This window comes from Pieris rapae, chromosome Z (assembly GCF_905147795.1).
Source record: "Pieris rapae chromosome Z, ilPieRapa1.1, whole genome shotgun sequence".
NCBI classification, from domain to species: Eukaryota; Metazoa; Arthropoda; class Insecta; order Lepidoptera; family Pieridae; genus Pieris; species Pieris rapae.
Window position 1 is genome coordinate 11,607,598 of NC_059534.1, and position 12,698 is coordinate 11,620,295.

At 31.9% G+C, this 12,698-nt stretch overlaps 2 protein-coding genes across 3 annotated transcripts; one reads left to right on the forward strand and one right to left on the reverse strand.

Annotated features, from left to right (window-relative positions):
- Nucleotides 1-368: 368 nt before the first annotated feature.
- On the reverse strand, nucleotides 369-2,256 carry LOC110995755. Its single transcript, XM_022263070.2, has 4 exons — nucleotides 2,204-2,256; nucleotides 1,580-1,654; nucleotides 1,041-1,195; nucleotides 369-768 (listed from the first exon to the last, which is right to left on the reverse strand). Coding segments are annotated over exons 1-4 (453 nt in total). The 5' UTR covers nucleotides 2,206-2,256; the 3' UTR covers nucleotides 369-547.
- A 1,410-nt stretch (nucleotides 2,257-3,666) lies between these two features.
- On the forward strand, nucleotides 3,667-12,284 carry LOC110995568. 2 transcript variants are annotated; one of them, XM_022262782.2, is made up of 10 exons: nucleotides 3,667-3,784; nucleotides 5,882-5,999; nucleotides 6,106-6,279; nucleotides 6,850-6,971; nucleotides 8,260-8,442; nucleotides 8,544-8,707; nucleotides 9,280-9,450; nucleotides 9,820-9,968; nucleotides 10,262-10,339; nucleotides 11,076-12,284. In XM_022262782.2, exons 1-10 carry the CDS (start codon nucleotides 3,746-3,748, stop codon nucleotides 11,198-11,200), a joined length of 1,323 nt encoding a protein of 440 aa, XP_022118474.2. In that variant the 5' UTR covers nucleotides 3,667-3,745; the 3' UTR covers nucleotides 11,201-12,284. The 2 variants fall into 2 exon arrangements, with proteins under 2 accessions (XP_022118474.2, XP_022118482.2); XM_022262790.2 differs by having other exon boundaries at nucleotides 11,013-11,208.
- The last annotated feature ends 414 nt before the right edge of the window (nucleotides 12,285-12,698 follow it).

The following is a 12,698-nucleotide window of genomic DNA, read 5'->3' on the forward strand; positions in this document are numbered from 1 at the left end:
ACGTGTTGAGTGCGCAAGCGCCGCTTTTATGGGTCTAACTGTAATTGTTATGGTGCCCGATATGGAGGCACAACCATGGTGGTCTATATCGTGGTCAATAGGGCACGGCATAAATAAAAATATTGTTTCATTTTTATTGATTTATTATAGTATACGCTGTTATGTATAGGGCTAACATGAAAGTTGTAGAAAGTATTTTTTTAATTATTAAGCATTTAAGTTATTATCCTTTCGTTGAAATAAAAAATATTGTCTTGCGTGTTTACCAAATATATTAGAACATTACTCACAAATATAAAGTATTGTATCAGTCTAAACTAATATATACCATATTTAAGGCCAATTTAAAAATAAAGCAATGAAACATGTTTCAATTTGTAAAACATATTTTATTTATTATTACTTTGAGTTACATTTCTCTTACAACTTGCGTGGTTTAATTTCGAAATGAATCTTAAATAAATCTACAGTCGAATTCAGCGAGAGATATGAATATACATATTCCTATTTATTTCTGCAACTACTCTAGATATGCGGTTAATACCCATTAAGGTTTTTTAACAAGAGTACTGGCTTTTGTGTAGCTCACAACAGATACATTGGGGAGAGGTACAGGTATTTTGGAAATATTATTATTGAAGGATAGAAGTGGTGGAAGAGAGATTGACTGGACCCCAGCAGCCGCTGGAATAAAGAGTGAAGCCTTCGTGATGTTGGCTGGTATAACCACTTCCCGGGGTATTCTTTGTAAAGCTGCCTCCTTATTACCTAAAATAAACATTCATACATCTCTCAACTCACTCGACAATCAATTTGCTTTAAAGGTATTTATTAAGCTTTTTTTCTGCTTACCTAACATGCATTTTAAGATGTGATATGATATTATATAGGTAACGGTAATTTTAGAGTATTATAAACTGAATTACTTGAACTTCATAGGAGCATTAATATAAATTTAACAAATTATTTGTTGTTGGTTTGTATACGCTATATCGCTTAAAATATACATACTGAGTCCTAGTTGTATGGTAAATACCTACCAAGTAGGCTCATATTAAGTGGGAACGGTGCATTGGCTGGAGCAACTCCCATTATATTCTCAGCAGTCACATTGGTCACCAGGGGTGCAGGTATATTATTAAGATTTATTCCAGTACCTTTGTTCTGATATAATGTTATCGATTCTTGTTCACCACTACGAAAACAACAATTTATTAGATTAAACTGCAAATCATCCAATTTTTCTAAGAACTATTTTCTATCGTTCACTCAAATGAAATACTTAATTAATACTAATTTTAATTCTAAATAAAATAATTATTCCCGATTTTAGTACCAAATAAGAAATCCAATGACGTCGGATAACGTGGTTGTTAAAGTTGAGAAGTTTTAATTTTTTTTTTAAATTTTATAAATATATATTAAACTTGTATACAATTGCAATCGAGACATAACCTATATTCAATACATTTACATGTCATGCGGTAGTATTCATATTTTATAGTGTAAAGTTTCATTATAAATTCACCTATAGGCCTAATTGAAATAAATTATGGGGCCTTCACTTTTGACTACTTACGTCTTATTCAAGTCCGAATCTTTTGTTTTGTTAGTTAAAATTCCTACTTGATATACAGTAGCTCGAACAACATACCTAGAACAAAGTAAAACTACACTAGAAAAGATTTAACAATAATTGAGAAACATTAAAAAAGTATGTTTATTACCACAATGCGAACGTCCCGTTCATTTTTTTAAATAATTGCCATCCCCAGCTCTCGGATCCGAGTATTCGGCACCCAATGTGCTGTATGCCGCCCACTCGGATCACATAAATGTTATTTTTCATAAAAATAATAATATACATTCATACATACACGTATTTTTAAACATTCATATTTACTTAATCAAGATACGCCATAAAAAGTATTGGTTTCCGGCTATTACTATCCATTGTTTAAGCATTCAATGTGTTAACAAACAAAAAAAGGAGGTGATTTGTGTTCGGCACAAATTATCAAAACTAAACTACTACACATTTCTAGTCGCTACGCCTTAGGCGCAGTTGCCTTATTTTGTACACTGCATGAATCAAAGCTTCCTATAAGCATTTTTTTTCCGTATCGTATGCATCGTCGTCGTCATCATTTTTAAAATTCTGTTACCAGATAGCTACAAAGAATATATTTAAACATATACATACATATCCTTAGGTGATGTCAAATTTATGTGTTTGTCGTTAGCTGACGCAAAACACACACACATTGACATGATCAGCACCTATAAGATTACGTTTGTTAGATTAGTAAAGTATGAGAAATGAAAAACAATTTTAATTACTTCATAATTGCGTGGGCAAATCATAGTGGTGTTTACATTTATCTACAATAAAGCGAAAAGATTTTTTTTCATTTGTTTCATTAAAACTACTGAAACGATTTTAATAATTATTTCACCAGTATTCATTAATTATAAACCGAGCAACAACAGGAAACGAATAATTAACTTACACATATTTGAGTCATAATTAAAAGAAACACACAACGGTTAAATAAACACAACTGAGACAATTAGAAAATAAGCAGTATTTATATGAAACAAGATTCGCTAACAGCTGTGTGCCATAGTGTTAATCTAATTATACATATGTTATTAAGTCTTTACTAATAACATGCTTGTACATATTGTGAATTTCAGACTTCCATTAAAATCTGTTTTATTAACATTAACCTTCCAAAAATTAAGTATAAATACCATTTAATTTAATTTCTAAATCAATCTGCTACATATATTATAAACATGACATGCATACAAGACAGAAATAAAAAAAATAATGGGGCCATGAATTTCATCTTGAGTGTCTTAAGGGGCACTCGCGATACACCGACAGTATGCCAAGGATTTGGTCTACCATAATTAGGTCGATAAAATTAAACTATATTATAAATATATTTGTATGTTTATAAGTTTATTCTCTTCTATGTAATTGGCCAATAGCTTTTGATGACTGACTGAGGCTTATGTTTAGACGGTGCGAACTGGTAATCTGTAACTCCAAATAAAATCGATCAGTATTATTTCGATGAGTTCGATTCTCGGCAAACAGAAGAAAGAAACAACTTAATTAGACATCATAAAAAAGGATGTGTAGTTAAAAAGTAAGTGCACTTGCCCCCACTAGGATAGGCTAGGATTCCCTGGGTCGCAGCTTGTTAGTCCGGTTCCATTTGATTAAGTTAATATGGTACTTGACACAATAATTTCTAGTATACACTAAATTAATGTAGTGTTGTACAATAACAACACTTCTTTTCAGCATAGGACTGGTTGAAAAGATTGTGAGTGGATCTTATGCAGATCGCCATTGTTATCTACAATTCATGCTAGAAACTATAATATCGGATTAAAGGCTGAACACATGAAGATGTCGCTAGAATTTGTATCCAAATTTATTTATGTTATGTATTTAAATTTTAAGTTAAAATCTAAACTTTTATTAAGTTTTTTTTTTAATATTTAATTTTAGTAGTTTGTACGCGAAATCTAATTATTATCTAGTCAAGCTCAATACTGAAACTAAATTTTTATCTAATGCAATTCGTATGAGCCAAGCCATGTCATGTATTGAAAATTCCTATCTTTTATCAGAGATTAAAGATATGTAGTTGATACTTCAAGATGCTGTAGGTTACTCGTCGACATAGCGAGTCTTTTTATTTTCTTACCCTTTTTGTGTTTATCAAAAATGGCAAGTCTGGTAGGCTTTGCTGGCGTTGCAAGTTGTGTGAGTATTTTTATAATTGTAAAATTGTTCTGCTGGGATAATAGCAAACTGTTCTTTATTAAATATGTATTTTTGGTTAACGTCCAAATTCTGTTTTTAATTATCAAACTATTCCATATCCTTAATAAATATTTCCTACCTTTATGTTTTGTATATAAATATTTGTGATTTCCAAAACGAGAGTGATGATCTTTTTTATTATTTTCTTCTTTCGTAACAGGTTTTCTAATCTTCGCTTTAAATATTGGTTATTGTTACCCCGCTGTGCGAAAATTAATTAATATATTTTCTAGTCGTGGTAGGCTCTTCAAGTATTCGTTAATTGCATGCAAAATAATAAGTGTATCGCATTTTTTTTTCAGGGAATTTTCTTATGAACTGTTTTAAATATCCTTACTATAAATTTGAATTGATAACCCTCTTGGAGTGGCCTTGTGACTATTATATACCTTTGATCATAAAATTCCCCAAGTCTTTAACACATATTAAAAATGGTTGCAAGATCTAGGATAATTCGCGGTATGTTTAAGTAGAGCAAGTATTTCTGGTAACGTAAATGTTATCAGAGTTTGATAAGAGCGGTCGCGACGCATCATAAATCCAGAAATTTAAGAAACACTTATTTGGATCACTCAAAATATACGATGAAATGCGTCTGCTTTACTTATATTTATTGCTGAAATACATATGTATTTTCAATTATTTCACCAACTACTTTCAACTGATATAGAGTCGCTGATGTTAATATGTGAAATGTTAATTTACTAACTGATTTTGGATACCATGCTAAGCTAATATCACAACTATTTATTGCTCTGTGCATTTGCGAATTTCTTATGTATTATGTGTTCGAATTCACAATTACAAATCTTAGTTTTAGTCTATTGAAATGTTACACGATCTGAACATTTTTTAAAGGACGCAATTTTACTTATATGACATGTAGGGGGCTGGGGGGTAAAGACATACTTAAACCTTTATTTATGGGGTTGACGGCTGACGCGCTTGTCGGCCGCCATCTTGGAAAAAGGGGTGAATCGTACAAAAAAATTGTAAAGACATATTTTGTAGCTTGCCCCATAAATAAGGTGCGTCTTCTAAAAAATGTTCAGTTTGGTTCGAGGCCTTTTGTGGTGTTGGAGCCGTGTTGAGCGAAAATCAATTACGGTGTGTATCGTGGCAGCCATTTGTAATCTACGTTATCGTTCCTAATTTATAAATTCTTTGATATACTTTATCAAGACGCGGACACACCACGATCACTCGGACGTCATTTCAAAACATAGATAACATATCACTTTCTATTGATAATTTCGCTGATCTTAAGAATTACGTTGACAGTAAAATTTTTAAATAAGAGCATCGTAAAACTACAATACCTTTAGGTTTACAATAATATAATAGACAAAAACACCTTATTTATTACGAACAGTCTTTGCTATGTACACTGTAGTATGTTGTATGTAGCTGGATATGTTTGGCAGGTGGCTGATCAATTTAAAAAATGCATTGTTAACACTAACTGACACCTTATCAGCATATTATTGTTTAGCGACAAAAAACTAGTAAAACTGGTGTTGTATTCTTAATTTTTGGGACATTTATGCTTACCATAAGGAACTTGTCATGTTATTATGATGTGGTAAACTTTAATAAATACATAGATATATACATTGCAAATATTGATCAATCAGCTAATATGAGTGAAATAATGCCTTGATGAGTTACGATGCAAGTCTAATTCCAAATTATAATATGCATTTATTTATATTTGATAGTCAGTTTCTCAGTTCTATTGTTTTCGATATTAATACTAAAATGTTCTACTCAAGTAAGTCTACTAAAAAATTCGTATTATGTATTTTTATAGTATATAGTATAATAGTGATACATAATAATATACATTTCGGTATTACATATATAAAGAAAACAACCCATTTAATGAGGAAATTAATTCAGTATTAACTAAAGTACTTATGTGACTCCATTAAAGCGTAACAAAAACAGAAGAAAGAGTGCAATAAGTCAGAATTAATTTAGTAAGAAAATTTTATTTTATTTTATTTTTATTTGAATATAATTACATTTTACTTGCAGACGCAGGCAGCGGTGCAAATAGTCATGAGCGCACTATCTTTGGCGCAATACTTTTGCTTGATTGACTTTCTTCAAGATCTACCAGAATTGCTTTACATCAAAATCCTGTATTACCATAGTAAGTAACCCCACAATAAAATGTGTAAGTGATAATAATTAACAATTAAAGACCAATGTAGCATTACTTTCAATGGGTAAAAACAAATACAATTTTTTATATCTAGATCCAGCTATTTGTGGGCAGCGAGTGAACATAGGACAATCTCTTACTGAAGTGAGCAATCAGGCGTTTGTTCTCATAAGGCTAGAGCCCTTTACAGTAACAAGAACATTCTATATTAACTGTGTACACCTCGGTCTAGGAGTCCTTTGGTTCTTCTCAAGCATTATCTTGATTGGTAAGATTTCCTTCATACATTGGTCTTAGGTTTAGAATCAAACTAGCATTGAACTCTCTTTCTCCAACCCTCATATATGTATATTACAGACATAGAACCAATTCTTTTATCATTTGACTTAATTACAATCAAACGGAATGTGGTATCGTTAATTTTTTCTCAATCTCTAATTTAGTTCAATTGTGAACTCCTCAGTTTGTTATTTTAAATCAAGGTTTTTCATAGGTGTTCCACGTGTCGACTACCGAAACATAATGATTGATTTAATAATATTAAAATCTGAATTTTCTTTGTTTCAACGAGCGAGTTCACTCTCTTAGATCAACTCAGAAACTACTGGTTCGAATAAAAAATATTTTGGCTTTGATCATACATGTATCAAGAAAGGCTGCTCTCAATAGGTGAAATCCCTTGGCTTCTTTATATTAATAATAATGATAATATATGGTTTAAATTAACCTACGGTTTATATAATTGGTAGTTCCGAGGACCTTTATCACTTTAAATGTTTGACGCATTTATTTTTATTAATAATTGAGGATTGTGGACATTGTAAAGATTTAATTTCAGCCAGCTGGAGTAACAATAGAAAAACGCCGACAAAGTGGCCTTGGATAGTAATAACGATTGGCATTTGTGCATTAGATGTCGTCGCAATTGTGATATTCGCCAATGACGTATTTTTCACTAGAGTGAGTATATACATTAATTATAAATAACGAAAAGCATTAAATACTAGACCAATCATAAATGATTTGACGAATTGAATTTGGATGTTACAACTGAATTTCTTGGAATCAACATGGGTTCAACACTTCAGTGGTCCCCTCATATGAAAGGATTGGCGAGTTAGTTTTGCAGCTTACGCAGTTAAAAAAATTCGCTCACTGACTGATGTTGATACAGCCAGACTTGTTTATTTTAGTTACTTTCACGGCTTAATGACTTATGGCTTATTATTATGGGGTCATGCTGCTGATGTCTAATCTATTTTCATCCTGCAGAAGAGGGCTATTCGTGCAATATATAATTTAAAATGTAGGGAATCTCTGAGAGATTCAATTCAATTTATATACTGACCTTCCCCTCGCAATATATTTATGAAAATATTATGTATGTATACAAAAATAGTGATAAGTTTACTAGAATATTAATACTCGGAACAAACGCAGGCTGCAATTTCCCCGTACTAGACTATTTTCAATGAAATCCCTGAGGCTCTCTTATAAATTTAAGAAATGTATGAATAAAAAGGCTTACTATAAACTTATCGATTATCAAGTTCATAAAAGGACCTGAGACTAGTGCTAGACAGGCTACTTCTAATTAATTTGCGATATTTATTTTAAAATAAGTGTTGTTTAATGATTTGCTTTTTTAAAAGAGTACCGAGAGTTTTTTACGCCGGCTTTCCTTTCGGCCTACACCCTTTGTCTTATTTACCGATGAGAAGGAATGCCTACAGATTCAAATTTAATGACGTGGAATAAGTGATACCTGTATCTTATGTTCTATAATAAACATATTTTACTGAAATAGTAGCACTATCAAACATCAAATTGTAGAAATAGAAATCATGTGTATTTAAAAAAATGTAATGAAGTTTTTTTATTTTTTTTAATAATTTTGTTACTTTACTTCTAATATTCTTTAAACAACTTAAAAACACGAGCAGTATTGGCCGAGTGGCTTCACCCTGTTAGACTCATCCTTGAAGTCGACGGGCGAACGCAGTCTGCGCACCAATGGCCTGTCTTTTTATGTGCGCATTTAACATTTGCTCGAACTGTGAAGGAAAACATCGTGAGGAAACCGGTATCCCGTAGGCCCAAAAAGTCGACGTCAGGCACAGATGCCTATCAGTTTGAAAAATGCTCATGAAATTTCACGCCCACACCTGAAATGGCTGTAGCGCCACAGATTTATTATGTTTTTATAAATACGTAGCACTGTTTCCATAATTTAATGTATGATTTGCAGACTTTAAATGAGATTATGAACTATATCGGAGCGACAGCGAGTGGATTAGGTAACACAGTGCTGGACACGAGATTGGCTGTTTGGATTATGATCGCTGTATATGGAAGACTGGGTGTTTTTTTTCTCTTTAACATAGTAGTTTTGATAGTTGTAGCGATCAAGAAACGAGAGGTCACTGTTATGGTAAGTTTAGCGCTGTTCTATTCTATCTAGTATTGTCATTATTCAACGAACCTATAACCTCGCTACTCGATGTTCTTTTAGTAATTATGTGATTATTGTAGGCGGATAATATATCAGAGGCACCGTCCACCACCAAACTATTTGCTAGAAGGGACACACCAAATTTTGAAGATAGCGTCTCAACGAGTGGAACAAGTTACGATCTTGAAGTTGATCGTATACCGCGCCCCACATTAGCAAGAAAAGGAGACCCAGAGATGGATAAGTAAGTTCTACGATAAAAATATTAGCAGGAGAGGACATTTCTTTCGTTGGTCGATCTTCAACATGTGCAAAATCAAATAATATATTTTTAATTCTAGGTTTGATCTATATTAAGGTCGTTATGTTTATAAACACTAAATGTAAATTTTAAAATAATCAACTTATTAATATAAATACAATTCTCTTCAAAAAGGAGGATATTTATGTATTTTCAATAATATAAATCCGTAAGCTGAGTCTGTAAATAAGACAAGGCTTAGTGCTAAGTATAACTCCTATAAGTCAAAAGGTATTGGATTTTGACATACACAAGTTTCAAATACAGTTGGCGCTAGATTCGCGCTGACTTCACTTACTTTTTATATAAGTAGATTAAAATTAAACTTAGTTTAAAATCGAAACGTTTGATTGTTCTAAGCTAAAAACCTCGAAATGCCTATAGTGTCACACATTTTTATCTGTTTCTCTGATAATTATTTATCTAGAAATTCGAAATGGTTTTCAATTGACCAATGTGGTTAAAAATATAAGATTATTTCTTAACTCGTACTTTTAATAACCATTTTATTACAGAAAAGTAAAGTTCATAGCAGATATAATAACTCCGCCAGTAACGGAAAATAAAGAAAATATTCAGGAACGTAGCAATAGCATTGACATATCAGTTGTGGGGACAGCTGCGCCGAGCCAGCCGTCTACGAGCTCGACGCAACTTTCTGTTACAGAAAAGAAGATAAGCAAAAAGTTAGTACTTACTTTCTTAAAATTAAGATTATTTAAAACATTCCAGGTCGTGGTCAATCAATGAATGTTAAGAATGCCAAATATCTCGATTCAGACATTATTGAATTAAGTGCAAATAAGTAGTATAATATATATGTATAATACAAATGTAAGATAGCTTCCGGGTATAAGTTTAGTTAATTCCCATATAATTATTCTTCTTCTATCTTATGAGTTACTTTTTTATACTTAATTTTAATACTAAATGACGTACTGGGAACGATAGAAAATGGTTCAATTGGATAAAGAATCTGTACTGTCAGCCCACGATGAATAAAATATATTATATTTGATTAAATATAATTGAAATCATTTTACATGTGACTTCAGGCCCAGCACAGCGGAACTTGATCGTCAACTTCCATGGTCCTACCTTCCATCTACGTCACAACCAATGAGGTCCCAACTACCCCCTGATGAAGATCTGCCTCCGGTACCATTACCGGACTACACAGTTATTCATAATCCAAGAAAAGCTTGTAAGATTCCTACCTATAAAATTTTATTTTAAAATGGACAAAAGGCAATCCCCTCGTATGCAGTAATAGTTTCTTCGAGTGCCTACGAGAATACTGGTTTCTGCATAATTTCCAGCTTTCCTTTATCAAATTTGCGACTCGGAATCTTGCCTTTCAGTTTTGAATTGCACGGTGTTTTTCGATTATAATTGTCAATGTGTCCATATCAAAACAACCTTTATGCGTAGCAGTCTAGTACAAAATACAGTAATCCAACAGGCGTTTTAATTCATTTGCATGACATTTTTTTTCAGCTGTACACAGAGCGCCATCAAATTTAGGATCACCACCTGTAGCACGTTTTAAATTTCCTACGTCAGTACTGGCATCTGGTAAGTTTTTAAAGAAGTCTAGACAGTATATTCTTTCTTGATAGAGAGCAAACCGGCGCTCTGTATCTTCCAATACATTTCACTCAATTTCGCTGATGTAACCTTGTTATCGCGTTCAAAAAACTCAACATAAAAGTTGGGATCGTAAGGACTATTGGCAGGTACAGAGTGCCAGGGCGGATGAAATGAGATTGTAGCACTTTGTAAACTACTGTATGAATGTATTACATAACACGAAATTATCACGATTAAGATTGGTAAACAGCATCGTTAAGCATTTAGGTCTGACTACTGAGAATCAAGTAAGACGCATTGTTGTCTATTAAAATAATAAAATTTAATTATTGTTTGAAAAGCAGTAATTTTTTTTCAAATGGAGTGTCAAAATAATAATCCATTTTTAATTTACTCGTATGAACACTTATGTCAACAGTGTGAAAGTGAAGTTTTGTCTTCAAGTACTTTCTCAAATACGAGCCAATGTATTCTTATTAACTACTGTTTTACTTATAAACACTATGTAGGGTTTAAGTCGATTTAATACTGTACAAGCTGATCAGGCAAACTAAACATTTCGTTTATCACTTAGACATTTGTTAATAATCACAAAACTTCAGGAACCTAAAGGAATTCCTTAGCTCATTGTTGTTAAATATAGTTATAATTTTTGCAGCTCAACTGAAAAAAAGTGATGTTTTATATTAACGTCGAGATATAATAAAATAATGTTTACCAGGGGAGCGGCAACGGCAGTATCTTGATGACGTTCTACCGAAAGTATTTCTGTATTATGCAAGTGTTAAAAGCTTTATAAGCTCCCGATGGTTTAAAAACCCGAGACTGTTAAAGATTAAGCAATAAGTCTTTGTTTGTGTGGGTACAGTTATCAATAGCGATTACATTAGTATATAAGTGAAATATTGGATTCTAAAAAAAAGGTATACATCATGGCCCGATCGTATTACTTATTATTTTAATTGTATATAGCCACACTTTTTCATATTAATAAATGCTACATGAAATTGTTGCTTACCGGTAGAGGCTGACATATTTTTGTTTCGGTAATACAAATAAGCATAATCAGGTTCTGACAGGTTCAGGAGAGCTTAATTGAAATCCCACATTTCAAAAATGTATTTAGTCGATTAACCAAAAGTTTGTTAACAATTCTATATCAGTTGCTCGTTATACTCTCAGCGTCAAGTATAGTAGTACTGATATAGTAAATATGTGCAACACGATTTTGGCATATGGGAATCACATTGAGCGCTAACAGGTATTCCTCAATGTTTTTAATAGTTATGACGAATTCTTAATAGATTTTTTACGTTGGTTATTGACGACGAAGACAGTTATTGGGATTTTAGCACTTATCCCAAGAACATTTTAACCTATTTCAGAATTGTCAAATTATGTTATGATATATCTTGTAAATCCTATTGACTACGTTTAAGAAATTTTTTATAGTAAATAATACTGTGAGTGATTACAGATTACCTCTTCTGTAATTACACATTAAGTATTTTTTTATAAAAGTTTTGAGAAAATAAATACGTTGCTCTCTTTGAGAAATTAAAAAGAGTTAACATTTTCCTGTTATTATTATCTCTGTCCATTATAATTGTAGTGTAGCTATAAGGTGTGGATGTCCGAATATATTATGAAAACGCATAATTTCGAGATATATAGCAATGATATAAACGCCAAAATATAGTAAAACAATTTGATTTTTACGAAATATGTAACACTTACGTTTCCGTGAAAGAACGTATGACAACACTTTGGGACATATATAGTAATATTACATTATTTAGTTATATACCTATCGAAGTTAAGTGAATCGAAGCAAAGAGCATTAAGGCATTTGTAGTTCTTGCGTATGCGTTTCTTTGTTTGAAGTGAATGTTATTTTTAATTTTGATAATTTTAATAAAAGTGATCATGACGACATTTGTTTTATTTATGAATACAATCAATTTAGTCGAGCATATAAACAGTAATAAGGTAATCTTTTTATATGAATTTCTAAAATGTTATTCCACATGATGATTGGGCTTAGAAATATATAATTTTTCAGAAGATTCGCCGCCCATGGACGCCCACACTGCTAGAATTCTCGCGAGCACGTAAACGACTTCTTAGAACATGTTTATTCTTTTAATCTATTACCAAAATTGACATAGTAATGACGGTATTATATATATTAGAAAAATATGATCAGATAATACAGTAAATAAGATGCGCCAACGATCGACAAGATAAGAGTAATAATCAGTCCAGTTAATTTTTTGGTTTACGATTCTCACTGTTTCTATTACTTTGTGTTGGGGCTAAGAAAACAAGATAATTTGTTTAGGGT